The 24,603-nt window shown below is 38.7% G+C and overlaps 1 protein-coding gene across 1 annotated transcript in view; it reads left to right on the top strand.

Moving 5' to 3' along the window:
• Positions 1-23,717, top strand: part of AIG1 (androgen induced 1) — a 113,711-nt gene extending 89,994 nt beyond the window's left edge. Inside the window, exons 4-6 of the mRNA XM_060753487.2 lie at positions 13,257-13,372; positions 17,260-17,423; positions 21,455-23,717. Coding sequence (XP_060609470.2) covers positions 13,257-13,372; positions 17,260-17,423; positions 21,455-21,492 — 318 coding nt within the window. The 3' untranslated portion in view covers positions 21,493-23,717. The remainder of the gene's footprint in view (positions 1-13,256; positions 13,373-17,259; positions 17,424-21,454) is intronic.
• Positions 23,718-24,603: the final 886 nt, after the last annotated feature.

The following is a 24,603-nucleotide window of genomic DNA, read 5'->3' as shown; positions in this document are numbered from 1 at the left end:
CTTTTGGCTGATGAGATAAGATTGTTGTTGTTGTGTGCTTTCAAGTCCTTTCAGACTTAGGTTGACCCTGAGCGAGGGCCGGTAAAATTACCTTGGAGGGCCATATCTGGCCCCCGGGCCTTAGTTCGAGGACCCCTGAGTTACACCAATAAGAAAAATTAAAATCATATTAAAACACTGGTCTAATAATAAGTAAGCTGTAATATATTTTAAAGTTCAGTATATCCTTTTAACATATTAGACTGTATCAAAATAGGCAGTTGCTAAAAGCTCAGGTATATACCATATCTGCAAGGGAAAGAAGGGAGCAAAATGAGTGGATTGCCATTCAGTAAAAATTCTGCACCCAACATTAAAAAAACCTTTCATTTCCCAATTTCTAGCATCGTACTTAAAACTTCAGCTGAGTACTTAAAAATAAAGATCTAAAGAAATGCCTAAATAGTCAAAGAATGTGAACACAGCAAATAAAACAACTACTCTTCCGTGCTGAAAATTGGAGAATTGAAGGAAAATTTAATGCTGGGTGCTGGGGTGAGTGCTGGATTTATTATTGTACTTAGGTGTGCTTAAGCACATGACCCCATTGGCCAGGGGGCCCATTTTCCTGCCATGTGGGACAATTCTAAATTTGAAGGCACTCTGTTTTGGAACAATTCCAAACATAATTATAGAGTTGATAGTCTATAGGAATGTGCCACAAAGCAAGCAATTTAGGCCTACCAGTCCAACCCCCTTCAGACAGGGTTGCCAAGTGTCTGCCTCAAAAATAAGAAACACCAGGCCGGGGGGGGGGGGGTAGGTGAGGCTTGCGGGGGGCGGAGCGGAGCGGGACTTCTGAGACCTCAGCAAACAAGGCCCTACCACTTTCCCTTCTCCCCCCTCCCCCAAGCTCATCCTTTTTTTTCCCTCCTCTTCAGCAATTGATGTCCCTTTGCAGAGCTATCCTCCATCCCTTGCTTGCTGTTTCTGCTGGTTGTGGCTGTTAATAATCCATTAATATTAAGACTGATGTACCAGTACACTCTAATATGTTGATTTTTTATAAGTGTTTGCATCAAAATTTGAAACTGTTGTGCAAGACAAACTGGGTTAGTGCTACTGGACACCATTTTTTAAACAAAACATGTACCCATAACCAAACGGAGTACGTTCTTACAGTGTAAAAGGGTGTTTTGTGTTTGGGCTGTAACGTTTTCAAATTGCCATTCAGAATTATCCAAAGCAAAATCATTCTCTGTAAATTTTGGTTTCAGACTTCAAAAGAAAAAAAGAAGGATTTTGGAAAGTGTTGTGAAATCACAATCTAAATGCATAATGCATTTCTGAGTGACAACTTGCAAATGTGGCTGGAACATGTGCTGTTAAGCTCTTATGTTTCAGCCATCTGAGGAACTCATCTGAAGAGTGAAGAAAAATGTTATAACATTAATCAAATGCTATGGCATACCTATGTATATGTGTGAGAGGATCCTAGTTAAATGGAAAGATTACAGCAGTTTTGTGTAGATAGTGTGTTTTTGTATAACTTACAAAGCTAACAGTTATTTTGCCCCATTTTCTCTTGCAACTAAGAGCAGTTGTACATATTAGTATTAAAGAACTGCTTCTTTTCAAGAGAAGGAAATGCTTTTACTGTCTTGGCTGTCCAAGTTCGATACAAGATTTAGCTTTGTTTTGAAAATGTGATTATTGGATGGTGACAACTAGATAATGTCACTGATTTTTCTGAAAGTGAATGTAGAGAATGTCCTGTTAAGAATATTATACCTAAAGAAAAGGCACAGGGACACTTTTTATTTTCTTATATTTTGTATTCGTATTTTAGATCTCAGCTCTTCAGTGCTAGAAAAGGAAAATACATACTATGAGATCTGCATTACACTGGATCAAATTTAATAACGTTCCTTCTCCCCAATTGTCACTGATGTCTTTGAGGCATGCTCTTTGTGGCCAAAGAGAGTAGATAATTCCAGATGCTGTGGTTGAGCCTTGGTTTTCTCTTTTGATGTCCTCAGGTATTTTGAGGTGGTTTGAGCTTACAGTAAAACTGCCTTACTGTCCTGTTGGGCACCACTTACCTCTTCAAAAAGCTGTCCTGCAGCTGCTAAGTTAGAGATGTGATCAAAACCTTTAAAATGTTACAGTGTCATATAGCCTGGGTTTGGCACTGGAGGGGAAAGAAGCCATCACTTAAATTGCACAATTTCCATCAACATCTCAGAATCCAACCACAGCATGATACCTTTGGGTTTGTGTCCCATATTCCAGTTTGTGTTCCTTCCCTGGGCAGTGTTGTTTTTAATACGAAACAAGTACTTACAGTGACAACTTTGACAAAAATGCTAAATCCCTTTAGAAGCAGCAGATGTTGAAGATCTGATAAAAAGTCAAGAATAAGGCTTAAAGTATTACAAGACAATAAGTGAAGAGGTGATCTTAGACTATTGGATTTGAAATTATATTACTCAGTTTATGGTTTAGATTGGATAGCAGACTGGAAAACATTAAAAATAAAAAAAACTACAAGAAGATTCTGTTCTGAGGTTTGACTGGTATTGTGACAAGATCAAGTCAAATGCTGATTTTAATAATAATTTTGTTTAATGATCATGGTTAAGAATATGGAACAAATATAGATTAAGATTCTAGCCAAAGATGCCCTTGTGGGTCTTGCTGCATTAAACATTATGGTTAGACAAACAAAAAACCTAAAGTTAAATGAGTAATGTATCAGGATCAGATTTTGGGAAGAGATCATTTTAGAACAAAAACAACTGAAGATTTAACTTTAGAAGGAATAACTCTTGATTTTTTATAGGCCATTTTAAATGGATAAGAAATTATATGGTATGAAATCAAGGAAATCCAAATTTGAATTGTTATTGTGTACTAATAATGATAACTTAATTGCAAAAATGTATTAAGTTACTGTTAAAAATACAAATGGAAGAGGAACAAGTTAAAGGTTGCATGGTTAAGTGGGCTCAAAATATAGGTCATAACATACAAATATCAGAAAAGGGAAAGTTGTGAACAGACTGCATTTTACATTATGTGTAGATGGTATTTAGCTCTAAAAAAGATTTCAGAAATGTATAAAAGTTCTTCAGATATTTCTTAGAACTATAACCCAAAATAAGGAACCTTTTACTATATGTGGTAGACTTATAACAAAAGCAGAAAAATGGACTCAGATTCATGGTTGAATGGAAAAGATTTAAAAAAATAAAATATGATAGAAATAAGTTTTTTTCTTAGAGTACATCATGGTCAGAATGAGAAGAAACTAGGAAGAATCTTTCGGTATAAGAACTGCAGCTAGACTGTTATATGATTTTGCCTGAGCCTACTGGGAAGAGCAAGATTCTTCCCTCTTATTCCTCTCCTCTCCCTTGAGTTAATTGAGTGCAAACTACTTTTTGCAATTTGAACTCAGTTTGCAACTAAAGCAGGAAAGTGGGAGGACAAGAGAGAAACTTGGACATTTTAAAAGCCACTGAAAAAGTTGGACAATCGAGGCCTAATCATCATGAACTCTGCCAAATTGGGAGTATTTGATGATGAAGTAGTTCTAGATTTCCCAAGAGATTGGGAAGACAATCTCTTGGGAAGACAAACAGACAAATGTCAGTGTGCTGGAAGAAGCAAACATCACAGCATTGAAGCGATGGTCCTCCACCACCAACTCTGCTGGACCGGCCATGTTGTCTGGATGCCTGACCACCATCTCGGAAAGCAGTTGCTCTACTCCTAACTCAAGAACAGAAAACAGAATGTTGGTGGGCAGGAAAAGAGATTTAAAGATGGGCTCAAAGTGAACCTTAAAAACTCTGCCATAGACACTGAGAACTTGGAAGTCCTGGCCCTTGAGCGCTCCAGCTGGAGGTCAGCTGTGACCAGCAGTGCTGTAGAATTTGAAGAGGCACAAATGGAGGGCGAAAGACATAAATGTGCCAAGAGGAAGGCGCGTCAAGCCAACCCCGACTGGGACCGCCTTCCACCTGGAAACCAATGCCCTCACTGCGGGAGAAGATACATATCAAGAATAGGGCTCCACAGTACACCTACGGACCCACCGCCAGTATGTTGATCTTGGAACACTGTCCTACTCGGACAACATCTGGCCTCCCCTGGGCAGCATCATTGCAGACGGCCAATTGTCTTACACCAGAAGCAGCATGCAGTTTCTTAATTTGCTCCTGACACACACTCACAAAAAAAACCCCAAAAACACTGTAATAACTGGAAGTTGGAATCATCTTTGCTCCACATTCTTCACTATAGACTGCACTGACCATGCCAAGGTGCTCATCATTGTCGATAGTGTCTTAGGACTTAAGCCTTTGCAAATATCTCCCCAGTGTCTCATATTAAGAGGAATGTTAAATCTTTGGCAAAGGCCTTTACTATTTAGAGGGGGAAATAGGCTAAATTGTTCCCAATGGGTTTTGCAGCTCATGGAACCTAATAAAGTACAGATGGGTGTGTAGCAATAACAACAGTAAGCAGAGCCATCACGCCCTGCCATTGTATGTTATGTTAGGTTGTATGGCCAAAGTAATGGTCTGAAAGTGCACATTGTGACTCATCCACTAAAACAAGAGGAGCTCAGCTCAAGAGCGGACTGTAGTTAACAGCCCAAAGACTGTTGACTGCATGTCCCAAGACCTGGATCCCTTTATTTTGTTGCAGGTGTCCAATGTTAAAATGAACTGATGATATTTATAAATAATGTTAACATTATGGCTGGGCTGTTGTTATTGTCAATGCATGCTTCCAAAGCAATGTACAAATAAAACATTCAATTCAAGTGAATGGTTTAGCATGCTAGGTGGCCTTATAGATGACTGCCCATCTGTTGTTGTCTTGGATCTTCATCTGACAAATGAAGAGCTAATTTGTTTCCTTAATTTATAGGAGAATTACAAAGAAACAAGCACCAGAGAATGGGTCAAAGTCATTTAGACATGTGTGGACTTCACAGAAATAAGAGATCGTGTGTCTTACCTAAAGGAAGGAAATGTAATAATGTAGCACCTTTTCAACACTAACACACACAAGCTTTTATTAGCTACAGCCCACTTCTTTGGACGTGTGGAGAGCAATTAAAGTAGATTTTACATGATATCCATGTGTCCTTATAAGCATGTGTCTAGCTGTCAAAGTACAGTACATGCAGATGTATGCAGGAAAAAAGAACCCAATAATATGTATCTGGGGATTTGGGGGGGGGGGGAGTCTATCCTGACATACTTGGAACACAACTCATTAAATTAATCAAGATCCTGTTGACACACTGGAGGATTATAAATCTCCACCAGTTACAGCTGTTATGGGTAAAGGCTATTTCATTACCTCAGGTTGGCCGCAAGTACCATATTGTTGTCCTTGCACACCAAGGAAGAAGTAGCAGCAATAGTAGCTGGTTATGAATGCAGACTGGGGTTTCTTTCCTTGATATGAAAAGACAGCCAAACAGCTTCCCTCACACAACTCCTTAGTCCATCATTGACAGGGTCACTGCACCCAGAATCATCTGGCTGCCCTTATGCACACTAAACACAAGTTTTGCACAATGTCATTCTAGGTATCTCCTCATGCAACAACTTTCAAAGTACATTGAAAATTATTTGTCCATAAGGATTCTGCCCATAATATTCTAACTGCATTTGAATATTGTTCATTATGAATTAACAATTTAACCCACTGTGGTGGCACAATGGGTTAAAACCCTTGTGCCGGCAGGACTGAAAACCGACCGGTTGCAGGTTTGAATCCGGGGAGAGCGTGGATGAGCTCCCTCTGTCAGCTCCAGCTCCCTATGCTCCCCATAAGAAGCCTCCCAGAAGGATGGTAAAATATCAAAACATCCAGGCGTCCCCTGGGCAATGTCCTTGCAGACGGCCAATTATCTCACACCAGAAGCAACTTGCAGTTTCTCAAGTCAGTCCTGACCCCCCCCCCCCCCCGGCAATCTTATTTAACCTAAAATATGATTGTGTGATACATTATAGCATGTTGGTGTGGAACCACATGCAATGATTGATCATTTTACTTGGTGCCATTTGTAGATACGTCACCCTTACAAAATCTGCCCTTGTACATATCCGCTTTCCATTGTGTTCCAAGTACAAAGAAAGTCTCCTGTGCTAATCTTGTCCAACTTTAAAGCCACATACCTCACGCATGAGGCCGCCAGACATGAGTAGTTGCAGATGTCAATGCACCAATGGCAGGAAGCCAGGAAGATGGATTAAGGCTTAGTCATTGAAAAAAAGACATGCCAGAACCTCTGAGACACAAGCATTGCAGCACCTCATAAGGAAAATGTGTTGTGACAAGAAATCAATAAGCTCTTGGAGGCAATTGGTTTTAGAAATATTTTTGATTAATTATGCTGGAGCATGTTTGGCAATGTAGCTTGATCCAGCATTAGCTTAATGCTTTTTGCATGAGGCAGTATTGTGACCATTCTCATAAGTCAAATACAATAGTTTGAGTCAACTTTTAAAGGTTCGGGTCATACATTTGAGAATGTCACTATGGCAGGCTTAATTGCATATATTGGTATTTACAGATTTATACTGATTTATCAGTCAAAATAACACAACATAAACAATGGCTAATTAAAATAACACAAGCTCTTTGCGTTCTGGAATAAAAATGGTGTAATACTTCAGGCAGGACACAAACCAAACAAACAGAGATGAGGAAGATGAAAAGTCACTACAGTGTCCAAAATCACACCAAAAGCTATCTGAGCCTGGATCTACACTACCCTTTATCCCAGGATCTGATCCCAGATTATCTGTTTATCCCAGATTATCTGGCGAAGCAGATTTTTATAATCCGATTCAAAGCAGTTAATCTGAGCCTCAAAGGCAAAGGCAAACCTCCTCTGAACAGAGCTTGCCAAGAAAACCTTGTGATAAGGTCGCCTTTACTTTTGTTCTTGTGCACCTTCAAGTTATTTCCAAGCTATGGTGACACTAGGGCAAACCTATTGCAGGATTTTCTCGGTGATATCTGTTCATAAGAAGTTTGTAGTTGTCATCCTCTTTTGGAAATTATTCAAAGCAAACAACAAAAACAACAACACTTTCTACCACTTCACCTGAACAGATGTTGATCTTCACTGCCCTATACTTTTGCTAATCTTTTCTTAAAGCCCTTGATACTTGAAGCACTTTCTACAGGGTAGCCACTCAAAGACTACAGGATTTGAAAAAGTTGTAGCTATTCCATGTTCAATCTCTATTTATTTATTTAGGTTATAGAGCATTCCTTGGAGATTTCCAAATAATTTATTCCCAATTAATATTTCTTTTAAAATGTGTTTGTAGAAGTTATTTTTGTTTCATATCATTTGGTCTTTCAGTGGCCACCCAGTAGCTCTCTGACACAGGCTGATCTCTTGACAATAAATTAATTCAGAAGATTTTTCTTTCACTCCAGTTATTTTTAAATGATGGGGTTGGTATGTAAAACCATCCATAATGTGAGACATTGTTCAGAATAATTGTTGAAGGTAATGTGAAATTAACATTGTTTACTTGCTTTTTTTTTTTTTGGAGTTTCTAAAACATAATCTGCTTGGAGCTATATAGTTATATAGAACATTTGCTGTATGTGTGTATGCATGTATATACCAACACACAGAGACACATACATATATTCATGCCACTGTGTAGTTTTTGTTTTTTGTTTTTTTGTTCTAATCCAAATCTCTTCTTGTACAGCTGGAGCTCTGTGTACTTGCTACCCTATAGACAGATCTTGCAAAAGAAGTAAAGTGAAATTTCAAAAATGCAATAACCAAGCTATACTCCTGTAGCTTCCCTAGCAACAGCTTTCAGTGAAACCAGTTTTTTATTTTCTAAGACTGCCTATAGCAATGATGGTGAATCTTTTAGAGACCAAGTGTCCAAACTGTGTTCAGACTGCTATATTTTGGATCAGGTGAAGTTCCTAGATACTTTTTAAGGCAACCACGTGTTGAATATGTTATAATAATCTAAAAGAATTGAAACCAAGCTTTGTGCATTGCTACACCAACGTTGACTGTAAAAGCACATTCCCAGAAGATGAGAACAAAAATCAAATATAGCCAAGGAAAACTGATGAAGAAAAATAGAAAGAAAAGGAGGGTGATTAAGAAAGGCAAGAGAAGATGAGTGCAACTAGAAAATGGGGAAGATGTGAAAGAGAAAGAAAGAAAAGAATGAAAAGACAATTTGGCCAAGAGTTACTGTACATACTCACATGTAATTCAGTCATCAAGGGCAGATTTTGGAGCCAAATTGTGGAATTTTATATGACCTGTAGACAAGCTGAGGGTCATTCCACAGAAAGGGGAAAGTGCCAGCACCACATCAGAAGGGAGTAAGAGTTTTAAGTATAGTTCTTTTGGGAGTAAGAGTTGGTATAGTACTTACATTGATCTGTAGATACGTCAGTCCATGTTTTTGGGGCCATTTTCTGACTAATAAGTCTAGGTTTATACATGAGTATATTCAGTAGGTACAAGACAGAGAGAACAAGAAAGTGCTGGACTGGGGGATGAAACAAAAGATGTGAGGAGACAGGAAGAGAAACAGGACACGAAAGATAAAAAAGTGAAGACAAGATTTAAAAGCAAAAGGAACCTAATGCCAAAATAGAAGAAAACAAATTGCGCCACACTTTGAACTTTGCTCTGCTGCAAGCAAATATTCAGCCTTATCTACTTAGCTGGTTGCTCCCTAGCCACTTCAATGAGCCAGAACAGGAAAGAGTCCAGCCTCTATTTGGGATTGTCACCTTTCTAAAGATCCAGATCATTTACTACTACTATTGAATGCCGTTGTTGGGATGCCTGTTTGAAAGGAGTAGTTAATTCATAGAAGACAGATTTCATCAGAAAAGAATGTAAAAGCTGTTTATCACACTTGGATTTTGCAAGTCATTATGCATCACATGAGACGGGTGTGAAAGAAATAGATACTGTCATAGATTGGCAGGGAATACTCTGTCTTCAAGGAAGCAGTTTGGTTTCTGTCAACATCTTGATTTTGTAAATTAATTCTGATATACTCATATCTCAAAATAGGAACATAAGGTCATCTGGAGGAGCAGATGCAGTTTTGCTAAAAAGAGGTACTTTTGTGCCTTGTTTGTTTAAAAAACTATCAAAATTGTATCCCTTCTATCTCTTTATTGATATTTGTGATCTCATTCCCCTGACATTTAGTTTGGATAGGATTGGGTAAACATGAGTTAGATATGTATGTGTCATCGATCTAATTGTGTACATTGGATTTTTTAATCTCTGTGATATACGTTAGGCGTTCTTACACGTGATGGAAATACTTTTTAATGTTTTGCAATTCATTTGTTTATGTCTACAAATGATTGGACACTTGGTTTACCACATATAAGAGTTTGATTTTTTAAATTAAACTCACAAAGTTACAAAGTGGATAATTTGTTTACTACTAAATGTTGGTGAGGTCTTTATATCACCAACTAAAAGAAGCTGCATTCAGCGCTTACCTTAATTCTTCTGCTGTGAAAGTGACTGACCACACAATTTTCAGCAAGGGCTTCTCGGAGTTTGAAGGAATATTAAAAATGTAAATGTTGATTTTAAAGAGAATTAATATAATTCAGAGTATAAGAATTAAGAATTCATATGCTCCATGATATTAATGGAACTTTACTCAGCCAGTTTCCTGGATCTGCATTGACTGAACCCAACAGTCCAAATATGTGATGGCCTAAATTCAGGATCACACTATCCCTGAAGAGTCAATGTGATGGAATTTCCTTCCTCTTTGTTTCCCCCTACAGCTCTCTGTCCCACCAGGAAACCAAGTCAGAGGGCTTCCCAGTTGTGTAGACCTGGTTTTAAGTGCACACTGGACACTGTAGTAGGGAGGAGTGATGGCCTCTCAAGTTTCCTCTAATTCTGCTCTTCCACCAATGGGTGTGCTGTTATTTTGAGCCTGTTATTTAATTGCAACTTATAGTGATCATATCAGAGAGATTTGATTTTGACCCTTTCAATCACAGGTAGTTTGCCATGATCTTTTTTTAAAAGAGAGTGTGTGATTTATCTAGGGTCACCCAGTGGGTTTTCATGACTGAGTGGAAAGTCAAAGCCAGGCTCCATCTACACTAACCATTTAATACAGTTTCAACATGGTACTGAAGAAAGCGATTTTGCTGTACAGATGAATGCATAAGAAATCCTGGAACCAGTTTAAAGCCTAAATGGTAATTACATAAGCCACAGAGCATTGATGCCTTAAGGGCTTTATTCTGCATGCTTTTGTGGCCATTTGTTGTCTGGTCACTGCAGTTTGAAGCTAGTATTAAATTATCAGTGTAGATGGAACTCCAGAATCCTAGAACAAACACTCAAACTTCTACATCAAACTGACTCTCAATTTTTTTAAAAAAAACAAACATGTTTATTAATCCTTCCTCTCCTCCCTCCTTCCCTGCTGTTGCCTCTCAATGTCTTATTTTTGCTATGTATATAGCAATGTATATAGCATATTTTTGCTATGTATATAGCATATATTTAAATATAGGGTGTATTCTAGAATACATTGTTTTGAGGGCAACTTCCGTTTTAGTGAGATATGTGGTAGTCCCACTGGAAACAGCTAGGAATAGTGCAGCAGTAGCTGCTGCTGGCTTGTATCCATAGCACAATAGCTGCTGCACAGCATGATGTGTTTTATGCTTTGTGTCATTTAAAAAAAAGCAGCTGCGTATAAACAGTGAAGAGTAAAAGAATTATCTACTATGGAAATTTGGCTATTTCAGGTTTAGTGTCTCCTCCACAGCTATAACCTTGCAGAAGAGAATGCATTTTAAAAGGACATGTTACTAAAAGGTAAAGATAAAGGTTTCCCCTTGACATCAAGTCTAGTCAAGTCCAACTCCGGGTTGTGGTGCTCATCTCCATTTCTAAGTCGAAGAGCCGGCGTTGTCTGTGGACACCTCCTAGGTCATGTGGCTGGTATGATTTAATGGAGCTCCATTACCTTCCCACTGAAGCATACCTATTGATCTCCTTACATATGCATGTTTTCAAACTTCTGGGTTGACAGAAGCTGGGGCTAACAATGGGAGCTCACCCCATCCTGCGGATTCAAACCACTGACCTTCCAGTCAGCAAGTTATGCAGCTTAACCTGCTGCACCCCTGCAGTCCCTGGATATTTTGCTAGCAAGCCACAAAGCATTACCTTGCTCTGTCAATTTAAAATCCTTGCCACCACAGCACTGGTCTTTCCTTGGATAATAGAATGCTAATACCCATGAACTATGCAGTGGTAACAAAGTGATTGCGGCTACCTGAGTGTGCATACTCTGTGTCAGTTAATGACAATAATCCTCCATAAAAGAAGAAGTGCTGCCATCAAAAAGTCTCTGTCCCTAGAGGGGATGAGTTTCACTCATGGATTCCCATTAACTAGACATCATCTTTGGATATTCTGCCTTTCTCTTACATATATAATGGAATGACGCAGTAAGCATCTGAAGGAAACATCAGTGCTTTCTTCTGGATAGCAGGTTTGGATCTGGAAAGTTCTGTCAATGATAGTCTGCAAAAATGATTTTAAAAATCTCTCACTCTCATTTAAAAAGTGAGCACTATGGTAGCCAGGCCTGACACTAACTAGTGTGTATGAAATGTTGGTGATGCACAGATGTCTCGTTTTTGATAGTATGTTTATTGGGGGGAAGTAAATGTAACAATACAATTTGGATGTATTGTTCTTTTTTTAAAAGAAAAAATATTCAATTGGGGAGAAATTTTCATTAGAAAAAAAGAAATCTGTAAGCAGTATGGAAGAAACATGGGACATTGTGTCATTGTACTATGAGTATTGCCATCCTCTCTGCATATTTAGGTGAAAGCATGGAAGTGCACAGTTATATAAGATCACGTGTTGTGTTTTGCTACACATTGCAGGGGGAAAGGAAGAAACCAACATTGTAGGTCAATAGTAGGGCATCAGATTTGACTGCATGAGATCCCAGATGCAATACCTAACATAGACAGGTAGGGCTTGAGAAACATCTGCTCAGAATCTCAAAGAACCTTAGTTTTGACAGTATTGGGCTACACGGACCAATGGGCTAATTTGGCATAAGGTGTCTTTCTGTGCCTATAAGCACAGAGTAGAAATATAAATCTTTATTTTATTCCTGCATACAAGAATATCAGCATTTTTCTCCCTGCTCCATGGAAATACAAAGGTTTCTACACAGTTTTTGAAAACTATTGAAATTTTACAATTTAAATTGCTATATTCACACAGTTTGTACAAATACATGTTTAAAAAAGCAATGTATCTCAGCAGGAAGCCAGGCATCTGGTTCAAAAATATTGCTATTTGTTCATAAGATAAATTCTAAACCACAAAACACATTTTCCGTTCAGAGGAAAAGGTGCATTTTTGCACATGCCAATTTTCCCCAATGAAGTCTCAAAGCACAGAGAACCTTGTGGCCGTTCCCTTTATCGTCAGCAGGAGTTTATCCAGTATCAGGGACCCCTTTTCACTGAGAATGTGCATATACAATAGCAAATACGATATTATATCTAGAGTAGTCTGGAAACAGCTGCATCTTTTTAATAGTCAGTTTGTCCCTTGACATGCAGTGTTTTTCAAGTAAGTCTGCCCCTACTGGTTTATTATTCACTTAACATTTTTTATTTATGTTGCATTTGGTTCCTATGTCATTAGCAGGACTAAATCCACTGCATTGCTAGTACTGCTCCTTCAGAGAAATTGTGGATCATATGGTAAAGTTCACCATACTACTTAACTCAACCATTATGAAAATGGAGAACCAATGTAGTAAGACAATTATGTGAGAGTTTAAAGGAAAAACATATTAGGTGTTATCATTAATAACTGTTTGGAATTATTTAGAATTAGGAATGTGCAGATTTTTGCTATGCTTTAAAATATCCAGTATAGTGAAAATATGTTGGAGATCATTCTACTTATGTGTTAGCACTTCTAGTACAGCAGTAAGTAAAGTTTATTGAACACAGTGGACTCAGAGAATTGGTTCCATCAGTTCCAATGCCCTACATACTCTCCTCTCAATATTGAATTCAACTTGATAGCAGAGCTTATGTTTGACTGTGCATATTTTCAAGAAAAGAAATGGTAACTATACCTTCCCCCGCTTTAAAAAAACTTTTCCAAAATGTTTTTCTACATTTTTGCTTTGTTTTTATTCTAGCATACAACAGTTTTACCTTTTATATTAATTGAAATGAGAACGACACATCATGATTATCCCAGCAAGACCTATGGTTTGATTGCTGTGAGCATCTTTTCTGTTGGCTACATATTATGGTAAGGAATACATTTTTTTAAAAAAAATTCTGACACTGAATCACCAATTTCAATATAAGTGAATTTCCAACTCCCTCTATTCTCTCTACTAGGCTTGGTTGATCCAAAAAATGGTTCAAAACTTGTTTCGGATGTAGGGAGCGCTGATGGTTTGATTCTAAAATCACTTCTGATTTTTTTTAAAAAAAAATTGAAAATTTTCTGCAATTTTCTGCAATTTGTTAATGGCAGACACGCATGTGCAATAGGAAAAAAATCACTGGCACTGGGGAAACTTCAGGGGATTCTCCCTCCCTCATTTTTAGACCAATTCTAATGAAACTTGCCACAGTGGTAGAACACATGGACCACTGTTACCTCACCAAATTTCATAACCTTCGACTTATCCATGGAATTTTGGTGAATTTTCAATTTTTTTATGAAAACATTTTTAATAATAAAGAAAATATGTTTCTGGTTTGAAATTTTTATTTCCTGTTTCATTGGGTGGTCTTTACTTTGAAAGTTGTTGTTCTACTCCAGAAACTTCATGTGGCGCAAACGGTGTTAAATTGGTGGAGAACAGAAATCATAGTAGCGACCCCATCAAGGGACATCTAGACTAACCCCCTTTTTCTGGGCAGAAAGGCACCATCCAAACTCTCCTGACATTCATTTGCTTCCTCTACTGAGTTGGAGAGGACCCTCAAGATGCATCCATCCATTTATTCCTTTTTGCAGATGCAGTCAATCATTTTATTTTATCATTACTTACTGATGTAAAGGGCTGGCAGTGGCTAGCTGTGGCTGGCTTCTCCAGTACCTTGTTCATGGCAATCAGGCCAAAGTGAAATGATTGTTTTTTAAGCAGTTTATGTTCTCTGGGCTTTGCAAAAGTTGCTTATTGCTTTGCTGCCTTCTTTAGACTCCTTTGTAGATTCAATCAGCTTATTTTGTATTTAAATGAAGACTGCTACAGACAGCTATAGTGGAGGGGTCCTTCAGCCATTTCGGCTAATGAGTAGCAAGGCAGTGTGGGAATCGTAGTTTAACAGCAGGGCCTTTTGCAATCTCTACCATTGGGGTCCTGGCCTTCACAAACTACAACAATGGCTGTGCTTAGCCATGCCCACCTCATTCCTCCCTTGCATCTCCAGGGAGGGAAAGCATGAGATTTTAAAACTTTTTAGGCATTACCAAAGTTGCTTAATGTTTCTGAAAATTAAAATAAACTTGGGAGACATCCGAACATTATGGAATATTTCCAGGGTGAAAAAAGGTGAGTGGTTCAAATTTGGATTTGCCCCTCCAACTTTTCCTGCATGGTTCAAAACTGCTTCGAAAGTCAAAAGTCGGACGTTTTTAACAAGTTTGAGGCTCTTCCGAATGAACCTATCCAACCCTACTCTCTATCATAGCACTGTTTCTGGCATTTTTTAATGCCTGGGTGCAGTGGCCAGAGGTGGCTGCCCTTGAGGTGGCACTGGCGCATTTCCCTCTTTGCCGAACAACCCTCAACTTATCCATGGGTCATATCAAAATCCATAATTTTGGCCCCACAAACTGTTCTTGACTTAACCATGGAGTTATACAATAATATCTATTTTCTGTGATCATTATAAATATTAAATATATTGTACATTTAATTTCAAGCATTTTTCTTTACCTCAATTGGAGGATGAAACCTGAGGGGTCCCCCCCCCCCCTTCAAGACATACTTAGAACTAAACTGTCTTCTTTCCCCTGAAGCCTGTAAATGGTAGGGACTCAGCAAAATGTTTCTGGCTTTGCACTCTAAAGTGTGCCTTAATGCATGTTCCCTTGTGCTTATCTAATAATGCGGTTGGACAGGAATTGCATTGTTGAAGGCATTCATTAGAGGTAATAACAAGTAATCTTGTACGGAAGGTTTATGCCTAAGGTTGATCAGCCCATTATTGCACAGGATTGAGTTAGCATGTATTCAAGGAGGAATGAACTCCTTCACAAAGACCATCAAATGATGTTTCCATGGTAGCACTGCTACTTTTCCTGGTCACATTTGTAATATAGACAATGCAGGAATACTCATAATACCACTAATCTAGGGTGGGGATGGATAACATAAGTAGCATAGTGTGTGAGGTTGAGTACTGTGCTATAAAATGAGGTCAGTCATATCTAGTCAAAGGTGGTTCTGAACTCTCTCCTTGAAGGAGCACTTAAGTTGAGTTGCTCCTTCCCTATCTAAATCTGATAATGACTTTCCATTTGCTTGTATTGTTGCTCTACAGTAAAATAAGAAAAACATAAACAAAAACCACAAATTAGAAATAATCTAATAAAAATCTAAATGGTGTAGTGTAGAAATTTGCTGCTCAGACCCTAGAGATCATTATCTAGAAGTAAAGGTACATGGAATGGTAGCTATGACAATAGGATCAGCTGCCTAAAGATGATTTCTTTATCCTGCAAAGTACAAAATATTAACACATACCAATTATGGACTTAGTCATGAATGCCATTTGTTGACACAATGTATGGGTTAAGGATCTGTTACCACTGTTTAACATTTAAACATTCTGGGTAAAAGTTGCTAGGACACTTAGATGCTCCTTAACAGTCCAATCCTAAAGACACAGAACAAAGTTGGTTTACAGTAAACCCATTTCCTCGTACATGTTCCTTGGATTGAAGCTTTAGTCCAGTAGAGAACAGTGAAGTGAATAATTAATTGTTCCAGGTTTTCTCACAGAATGGATATATTCACATTTTCAAAAGTAGATCCCTAGTAATGGAGTAAAACATTGGAAACTGACTCATAGTAGGTCACACTGTCTAGCCCAACATTTGCTAAAATGGCTGGCAATAGTTATCCAGCATCTCAGTGACACCTGTCGCACCTCCTTCTTTGTTTTAAGGGAATGCAAGGGAATGAGGAAGGTGGGAACAGAACTGAAAAAATAAACAACAATAGACACACAAAGTGCCAATTCTATAGCATTCTATTCAGCAATCCCTAAGGCAGTGAATAATAAGGCAACTAGGTATTTCCTGTGCACTAGTATCCACTGAGTTCTGGTGCCAGCTATCATCTGAAAAACTTCATAAGAAGAAGGGCATTGGGGTCAATGGGACTTACTCTTAGGTAAGTGCATAAATGATTGCGGCCTAAATCTCTTAATCTTCAATGTGCCACAGTGCTTCCTTCTCTTATCACTGAAACATTTAGATCATGGTGACTGAGTTTCTATTATTCATGCTCATTTGCCTCCAGGCATCATAGTCATAAATAAATTAACTTTCCTTTAACCACATTGATGGTAGCATCTCCTGTTCTTACATAAGGCATCAATAATTTGAAAGTGAGAGGAGCAAGATTTAGGGAACAGGAAATTGCAAGCACTTTCCTGCATCTTCTTGTGTGTCATATTAAGAATGTAGGGGTGCTTTTTATATAAAGAGGCTATACTTTTCACTAAAAACTATAGAAGGATTTACATAGGAAGTTGCCTTATATTGTGTCAGACCATAGCTCCTTCTGGTCTACTATTGTCACATGGCTAGCAGTTGTTTTGCAGTATAATTCCAGGGCTTTTGTGGTGGTCTCACATCAAAACCCGACATTGGATATTTGGTGTGATAAGGATGATAACATGGCATCTGAACACATTCCTTTTTTAAAATACCGCAGTCAAAACATTGGTATTCTTACAGTTAGAACTAAGTTAAATGAGATGTTGGGTTGAATTTTGTCTCCAACTTGGTAAAGTTCAAAACCTATAACAACTTATCTGAGAATAAACTCCATGAAATTAAGCGGGCCTTACTTCTAAATAGAAATGTGTAAAAGTGTCATGTTGAAAGATGATTTTATAGTGTAAGCTTTTGTCTGAATACTTTCTGTTGCTGTCTTCATTTTCTACTAGGATCTGTTGGATTTATCACGTCACGGGTGTTTGGGTATACCCTCTCCTAGATTACCTTGGCTCAGGGGCTAAAATTGTCTTCTTTGCCATCGTAACTACCATAATTGGCATCCTCTACCTGCTGGGTGAGCTGCTAAACAATAGCATCTGGGATACACATAAATGTGAGTATTGTTCTGAGAAACACTCATGTGAGTATGAAGTAAGAGCTGCTTCATGTATTCATTCTAGAGAGTGACTCTACCATAGCTTTTTGCTAGCTTTCACATAATATTTCTATGTTAGAGAAAACATTACTTATCACCCATTATAATATAACATATTAGCATTCATTGGTTTCATTATGGTGCTTTTTTATTCTCACAAAAATGATGGATTGAAAAGAAGTTACTCACAGATTTCTATACCAAAGGTGGTTTTACGTGGAGGTAGCCTGTATTTGGATGTCAGTGATAATTTTAATCTCATATTTTACATTTAATTGAAATTCTCCTCACATAACCTGAACTCTACATATGGTCTAGAAATGATCGGGGGGGGGGGGGGGGGAGTAGATTGGAAAGCAATATCCAACCTAGAAGAGTGGACATGGAGTAAGCCCACCATCTGCCTGTCAATATTCACTGAATGTGTAGATGAACCCAGAGGCCTTGCTGAGCCCCCTGCCCATTTCTTGGTAAGTTTCAGCAAAAGGGAAAGAAGGGTATTTTTAAGGAAGGAAGTGAGCAAAAGTACTTTATTTTTTGCATTTTTCTCCATCCCATTGGTATTCCATGGGGTGTGGGATACACTGGATACCGTGACATGCATAAGCAATGGACAAAGAACCTAGTCTGGAATCCTTTAGATACTTCCCACTCTTGAAATTGGACATATCTAGTGGATCTGTCTTTTGTGATATTGTGTGAGGAGGTATTCAGTATTTAATACCTCTTTATGCAAAAGATTTACTGAGCAGTTCTACTAGCACTGTAGAACATTTAGGTGTAAGACAATCGAGCTGTCAAAGACCAACACTCAGTGTGGACTCAGGGGTAGACCACCTCTCACAGTGTCATTGAGTCATCTTCCTTAATCCTCTATGTTCAGCATTTGCAGTTAGGGATGGGAGAAAAACTAAGGACAACAGGATTAGAGGGTTGTACACAGAAGTTACATGTACTCAAGATAGAACTTCTAAAATATATATCTTGAGGTTTGGATGGATAGATACTTGAGAAAATGAAATTTCAGATAGCTTCCTTTGTTTCGAGCTTTGAGAGATAAAATCATAAATTTGGTTCTAAAACATCCTGGAAGCTAGTAGAGCTGACACACAGACCTAAGCTGCTTTGTATCTCATTAGTGGTGAGAAAAAGCAGGGTAGTAATAATAATTTTATTTTGGTTCAGTTTTAATCTCTGACAATATCCCATGAAATCCTGGAATGTGTTGTTCAATGAGGCACTGGAGTTCCCTGGCTATGACTTCTAAATGCCTTTCCATAAAACGCCAATTCCAGGATTACATGTGGTGTTGCCATGACAGTTGTAGTGGCATATAAGCACTATGCTCGTATATTGTGAATGAGCCCCAGGACACTGGCTTTGATGGATTAATTGTCATACCAGCTGAGATCTACATGTGAAAATATCTGCTATGACAAATTGGTAGATGTGTGGTACTCTTTTATTATGTTTGCTGGAACGGAATTATCTCCACATGACTCTTCATCAGAGCTATTGAGGTTCTGAAAAAATCCATTTGAAGTTTATTTATTGATGGTCTCAATAATGTAACTTTATACACAAGTGGAAAATTGTGGTGCTTAAAATATTCTTCTATTCACTTTGTGCAATATGTCTTATTTCCAATTTGATGTTGCTTTTGTATTGTTTTGAACAAGAAAAATATTTTTAAACATACATTGTCCTGAGTGCCCAGCAATGCACAAACAGTTCCAACTGTTAATCATCTCGACCCAAACAATATGTAGGCTGTTCATTTGTGTATAAAATGTTCATTTTTAAATGTTATTTTGTCCTAGAAACCTGCAAAGCAGTCTGTTTACAAATGTAATTTTCAAAAATATTAGCATATAGATGTCTTGAGGTTTTTAGAAGGAAGCAAAGGCAACTGCCCTGTATAATTGTAAAACATATGTTCCCTAAAGGATTTGACAGGTGCACCATATACAATAAGACTCCCTTATCTGTGAAGGATATTTTCCAATACCTCTGAAACTGTGGAGAGTCTCAATTCTATATTTTCAGTCTGTGATTAAGTTACCGAGTTCAAGCAGTGAACCACGATCTGAAAATATAATGCCCCCTCCACTCACTGCTGCCGATCTGGTCCCAACTTTCCTCCAGTTGATTCCTCAAATGCTTGTGTGGATTCTTGAAAGTGGGAGGTCAGTTTCCGGTCACAGCAAACCATAGAGTCATGCAGGACAACCAAGAAATGCACGCCAAAGTTTTCAGGAATGGCAGTTGTGGATATATGAAACCACAGAAAATGAACCCCTGGAAAAGAGGATTTCACTGAGGCAGTCGGTGCATATCATTAGATAAAGAGGATGTGAGGGAAAATAAAGACATTTACAAGGCATTTTTGAAAGGCTCCTTCTCCACCCCTCCCTTCTTCAAAAGCTACATTCAATAAAATCCACTGCTGACAAAATAATTTGCGGTTAGTTTTTCCAAGCTAAGCCTCAAACATGGCAGACAAAGAAAAATCTTCCCATTCTGCAAGCCAGAGCTGACCCATGGGTCTGAAGGATTTAGAATTTCTGCCAGAGTCCTGGATCCATCAGCGCTCACATTCTTCTCAGGGAAATAGGGTGAGGGCTATTTTGTAAAGAGAAATAAAACAGCACCATTTAAAACCATTGGAAAGTTCCCTCCAGCAGCAGAGGACACAAGGGAGCAGAAATTGGCAAGAGCACAGAATCCAGAGCCAATATATGCCTTTCTGGAGCCATGCCATTGTTTTATTTTCTTAAACCTTTGACTAGCTATCCAATTATTATTATTATTTTGGTTTGTCAGCAACACCCAGCCCATTGTTTTCTGATCATTGGCAATGTTCAGTCTCAATTGTTTCCTTATTATATTCCTCAATAAAGCTGCCACTACAAAATGCCTTTACCCCTTCTCTGTAATCTAAGCTGAGATGGATGCATTTTTCATAGGGGCCCACTGTTCAAACTTGGAGCCAAGCAGTTTTTTCCATTCAAACTGTAATATGATTTATGGTCAGGTTTCTCTTTCAAAAGATTTCCCCTCATCCTTGCCCACCCCTGTATCCTGTCTCATTGTAAGATCAGAAATCTTTCCTTGGAATATGCATCTGTGTTGGAAACCTCCAAAAGAAACACTTTCTGAAAAATTCTGAGGTGTTTGGTAGGGAGATTTAATCCAAATAAGTTAAACAGACAAAAGAACAAAACTTTTGCCAGAAGCTAATAATAGAACCTTGCCCAAGAAAAAGTATCTCGAGAGCTAAATGTGTTGAGTTTTTAGAAAATCACAGTGGGCATAATCCAGTTAACACTGTAGTTGTGGTGCCTGAAAATGAATGATCACAAGTGGGTTAAGCAAAACAGGGAAGTCTGTGATTTGTTATCCAAAAAAAGGATATAGTAAAGGTAAAGGTTTTTCCCTGATGTTAAGTCTAGTCATGTCCGACTCTGGGAGCTAATGCTCATCTCCATTTCTATTCCGCAGAGCCAGCATTGTCCGTAGACACCTCCACGGTCATGTGGCCAGCATGACTGCATGAAGTGTCATTACCTTACTGCTGGAGCAGTATCTATTGATCTACTCACATTTGCATGTTTTCAAACTGCTAGGTTGGCAGAAGCTGGGGCTAACAGCGGGAGCTAATGCCATTCCTCAGATTCGAATCTACAACCTTTCAGTCAGCAATTTCAACCGGTCAGCGGTTTAACCCACTGCACCACCGGGGGCTCCTCAAAAAGGATATACACATATTCATACCTCTTGACCAAGGACATGTGTATTGTTTTAAAGGCAGTTTTAAAGCAAGCAAAGTTAATACAACACTGTCTTGCATATATAGCCATTCAGTCTCATCTAAGTGCCCCTGGCAAGTTACCTAAACTCTGCTTTCACTGCTTGGGTTGCTGTTAAAGAAGAGAAGAAAAATAAAGGGAGATTATTGGCAGTAACTAGTTTTTTCTGTTTATGCTCAGGTATGGAAGAAGGAAAAGAAAAGCCAAAATTGGATTGAATATGAGCTGAAAGAACAGAAAAGAAGACTCTTCTGCTTCATGGAAGGCATCTCTGTGTTGAGAGATGTTGCAAGAGGAAGCCATTTACTTGAACAAAACATCTATGATACTTTTATTATTTCCTTAAGGGGGTATTGATTTGACAACCTCCTCCTCCTTCCTGAAAATCTAAATCTGCCTAAAAGACTTTATTTGATGGGTATCTCTCCAAGGTCCTTAGCACATGCCATTATGTTCATCAATATTGCGTTCTTCTGGTAGCAGCGAGAAGATTTAAGGGGATTTATTCTAGCTCTGATGTAGAAATACGATTAGACAGACCAAGACTGAATCACTGTGGAAATCATTTGTATTTTCTGACTATCGTCTGTGATGTGGTGGATGAGCCACCACAAACAAATCAAAGAAAACTGTTGTGTTTTGATTAAGTAGCTTGCAGTAGATGCTGGAAACAATGAGGATGGAATAGAAGATTCAAGGTTAGGAATGCTCTTGTGACAGATGGGACACCTTCAAGATACGACAAGGGGAGGAGGTGAAACTCTGTTGTTATCCTCTTCCCTGCTTCATTTTTAATTATTCCCATTCTTCCCCCCCCCCCCCCCAAAAAAAAAGCCAGGTATGAATCATTATAAGTACTAAATATTGCAATTAAAATATATGCATATTGTTCCTGAGAAGCAAATAATTAATAAATATCACACTATCCCAGCCTCTCTAGCTCCTCCTGCCCTGCTATCCAAGTCTCCCTTTCCAGGAGGTACTTCGTAAGGCACAGCTAAGTTTTAAAGAAGAAGTATGTTTTCACCTATCATATCCTTTCCTAATTCAATGCAAGTGACAGGCAGATTGCTGGAATTTAATATTTATTTGACAATAGGTTTGCAACCCACATTACATGGAAAATACATAGGAGGAGATTGGTAGCAAACAGATTTTGGGGTAGAATAGGAAAACACCAAGTAATAGTATTACAAAGGCAAGGTCATGGGTATTTTGGGAGCATATTACACCAGTGCCATGCTGCACAGCTTGCTTCTACCTCTAATGGAGGGCAGCTTCCAAATACCGAAGCATGGGCATGAATGTTAGGCAGCATCTGCAGCCTGGAGAATGTATGTCTCCATCCTTGACCTTGTGAGCACACATACTTTGTATAAGTTCAAGGGAGAGCATCAGCTGCTCTTGCAATTGCAGAACTGTAACGAGATGATGCCATGTATCCTTGGCCACTATGTGACTGAGGAAAGCAAGCTCAGAAGCTCATATGGAGTTGCCAGTGAATTGGTGAGCAGTCTGGGAAGTCTGTCCCAAAGTCCCTTTTGATGACACAAAGGGCAGGTGGCATGTTCTGTGATCTTAGGGATCACTCTGGTTTCCAAACAGTGAGCAGAGGCTAGAAATGGTCTACATCCATTTAGCAGGCAGGGTTTCAAAGTAATGAATCATATGTGTACTATTTAATACAAATGTGAATAATTTACATTTCTGAAGATTTTCGGAAGGATATCACATTTCACCAGAATATGCTTCTTTCTAGGTAGCGCAATGAGTGGCCTGTGATCTAAGCAAAGAGGGTACCTCTCCCTCCCCTCACTTGGACAATTGGTAGATAAAACTATGGGATGATCAATGTATGGGAAAATGTGTTTCAGTTTTCTTCCAGTCTGTAGATGTTGAAGCATTTATGTATTTTTGCCTGGTGAGAAATCTGTAGCGCAATATCTAAGCCTACTCATATACCATACTCATATACACCCGGTCTAATTTCCTTTAGGCTAAAATGGGACTTGATCCAGGGTGAGTGGGGCTAGAATTTCAGCTCATGGCATAAGCTATATTAGAGCAGAAATAAGCAAAATTAAGGCTGTCTGTGCATTTGAAAGACTCTACTGTGTATATATGGGAATACTTGTACCAAAGAGGCTGAAAGGCCTCAATTTCGCCACATATCTCAATGAGGAAATATTTATAGTTAATGCACAAAGTGCAATGCAAAGTTTTTAAACACTTCAGCGAGGCAATATAAATTAAAGTTCCCCTATCAACAATGGGAAGCTCAGGTTGAGTAAAAATGAGTGCCTCCAGTTTGTTAATAATCTTAAGAGTGCTTTCATGTGGCAAGGCTTGCATAATGCATTCTTCGCTGTTGGGACTTGCATGTCTGCAGTCTGAGTCTGTGTTTCTCATTGACCTTTTTATTCATTAAACACTGGGTGCTGGCCTTTGTCTGTACTTTGCTTTACTTACTGCACAAATGGTAAATGTTAAAAAGAGAAAGAACACGTAAATATTACTGAACAGTCCACATTCTTCCCATCTGAGACGGCTGGAAGAGCTAGGGCAATGGTTCAAGCAGTGTAGAATGGAGAAGGTGAAAAGGACAGGTTATGTTGCATTCCTGACCTGCTAAGTGGCCACTGCACAAATCGAGTACTGGACTAGATAGGCTTCTGGGCGTACAGAGCACAGCTGTTGGGCAGCATAAGAGACACTGTTGCAGCTCTCTTCAACAGGAATGTCACATCAGAAGTATTAAGCTACAGGGGAAGACTTTGAGCGACTTTCTACTCAAAGTTCACACTGATTTCTAGGAAATATTATGTTAGTTTGGGTAGAAGCTCTAGTGCGACTTGTAGCCTAGACTTCTGATGTCACTTTTGTATCATAGGAATAACTTTGGGGGGGGGGGGGGGGTTATTAGACCAGTGCCAATCAAAGCAGTCCATGAGCTGCTGATCCCTGGTAGGTTTCCAGGAAAAAATTCTGGGGAAAATTGGGGAAAAAATTCTGGTTCCTCACATTGAGTATTCTGAGATATTTTAGATAGACATAATTTATCAAAGCCTTAAAGAGGCAAATTGATTTTAATAATATTTGCCAAACTCATACCCTACATGGTCCCAACTTGGTAGGGAGAGCCCACTTGTTCAACTGCATTTAAAATGTCCCAGATTCTCCTTTTGCCTCCCACTTTCCTCAGATTAATTCGATTTCTGCAAAAAGGTCCAAATGAACTCAACAGAGGGGAGGGGAGAGGTGGGTATGGGATATTTCTTACCTAGTAGGATTAAGAAAATGCAAACTGCTTTATTCTCGGGTCTTTGGGT

Source organism: Anolis sagrei, chromosome 1 (assembly GCF_037176765.1).
Source record: "Anolis sagrei isolate rAnoSag1 chromosome 1, rAnoSag1.mat, whole genome shotgun sequence".
Taxonomy (NCBI): domain Eukaryota; kingdom Metazoa; phylum Chordata; class Lepidosauria; order Squamata; family Dactyloidae; genus Anolis; species Anolis sagrei.
The sequence above is the reverse complement of the archived record's forward strand: the minus strand, read 5'-3'. Positions and strand labels throughout refer to the sequence as shown.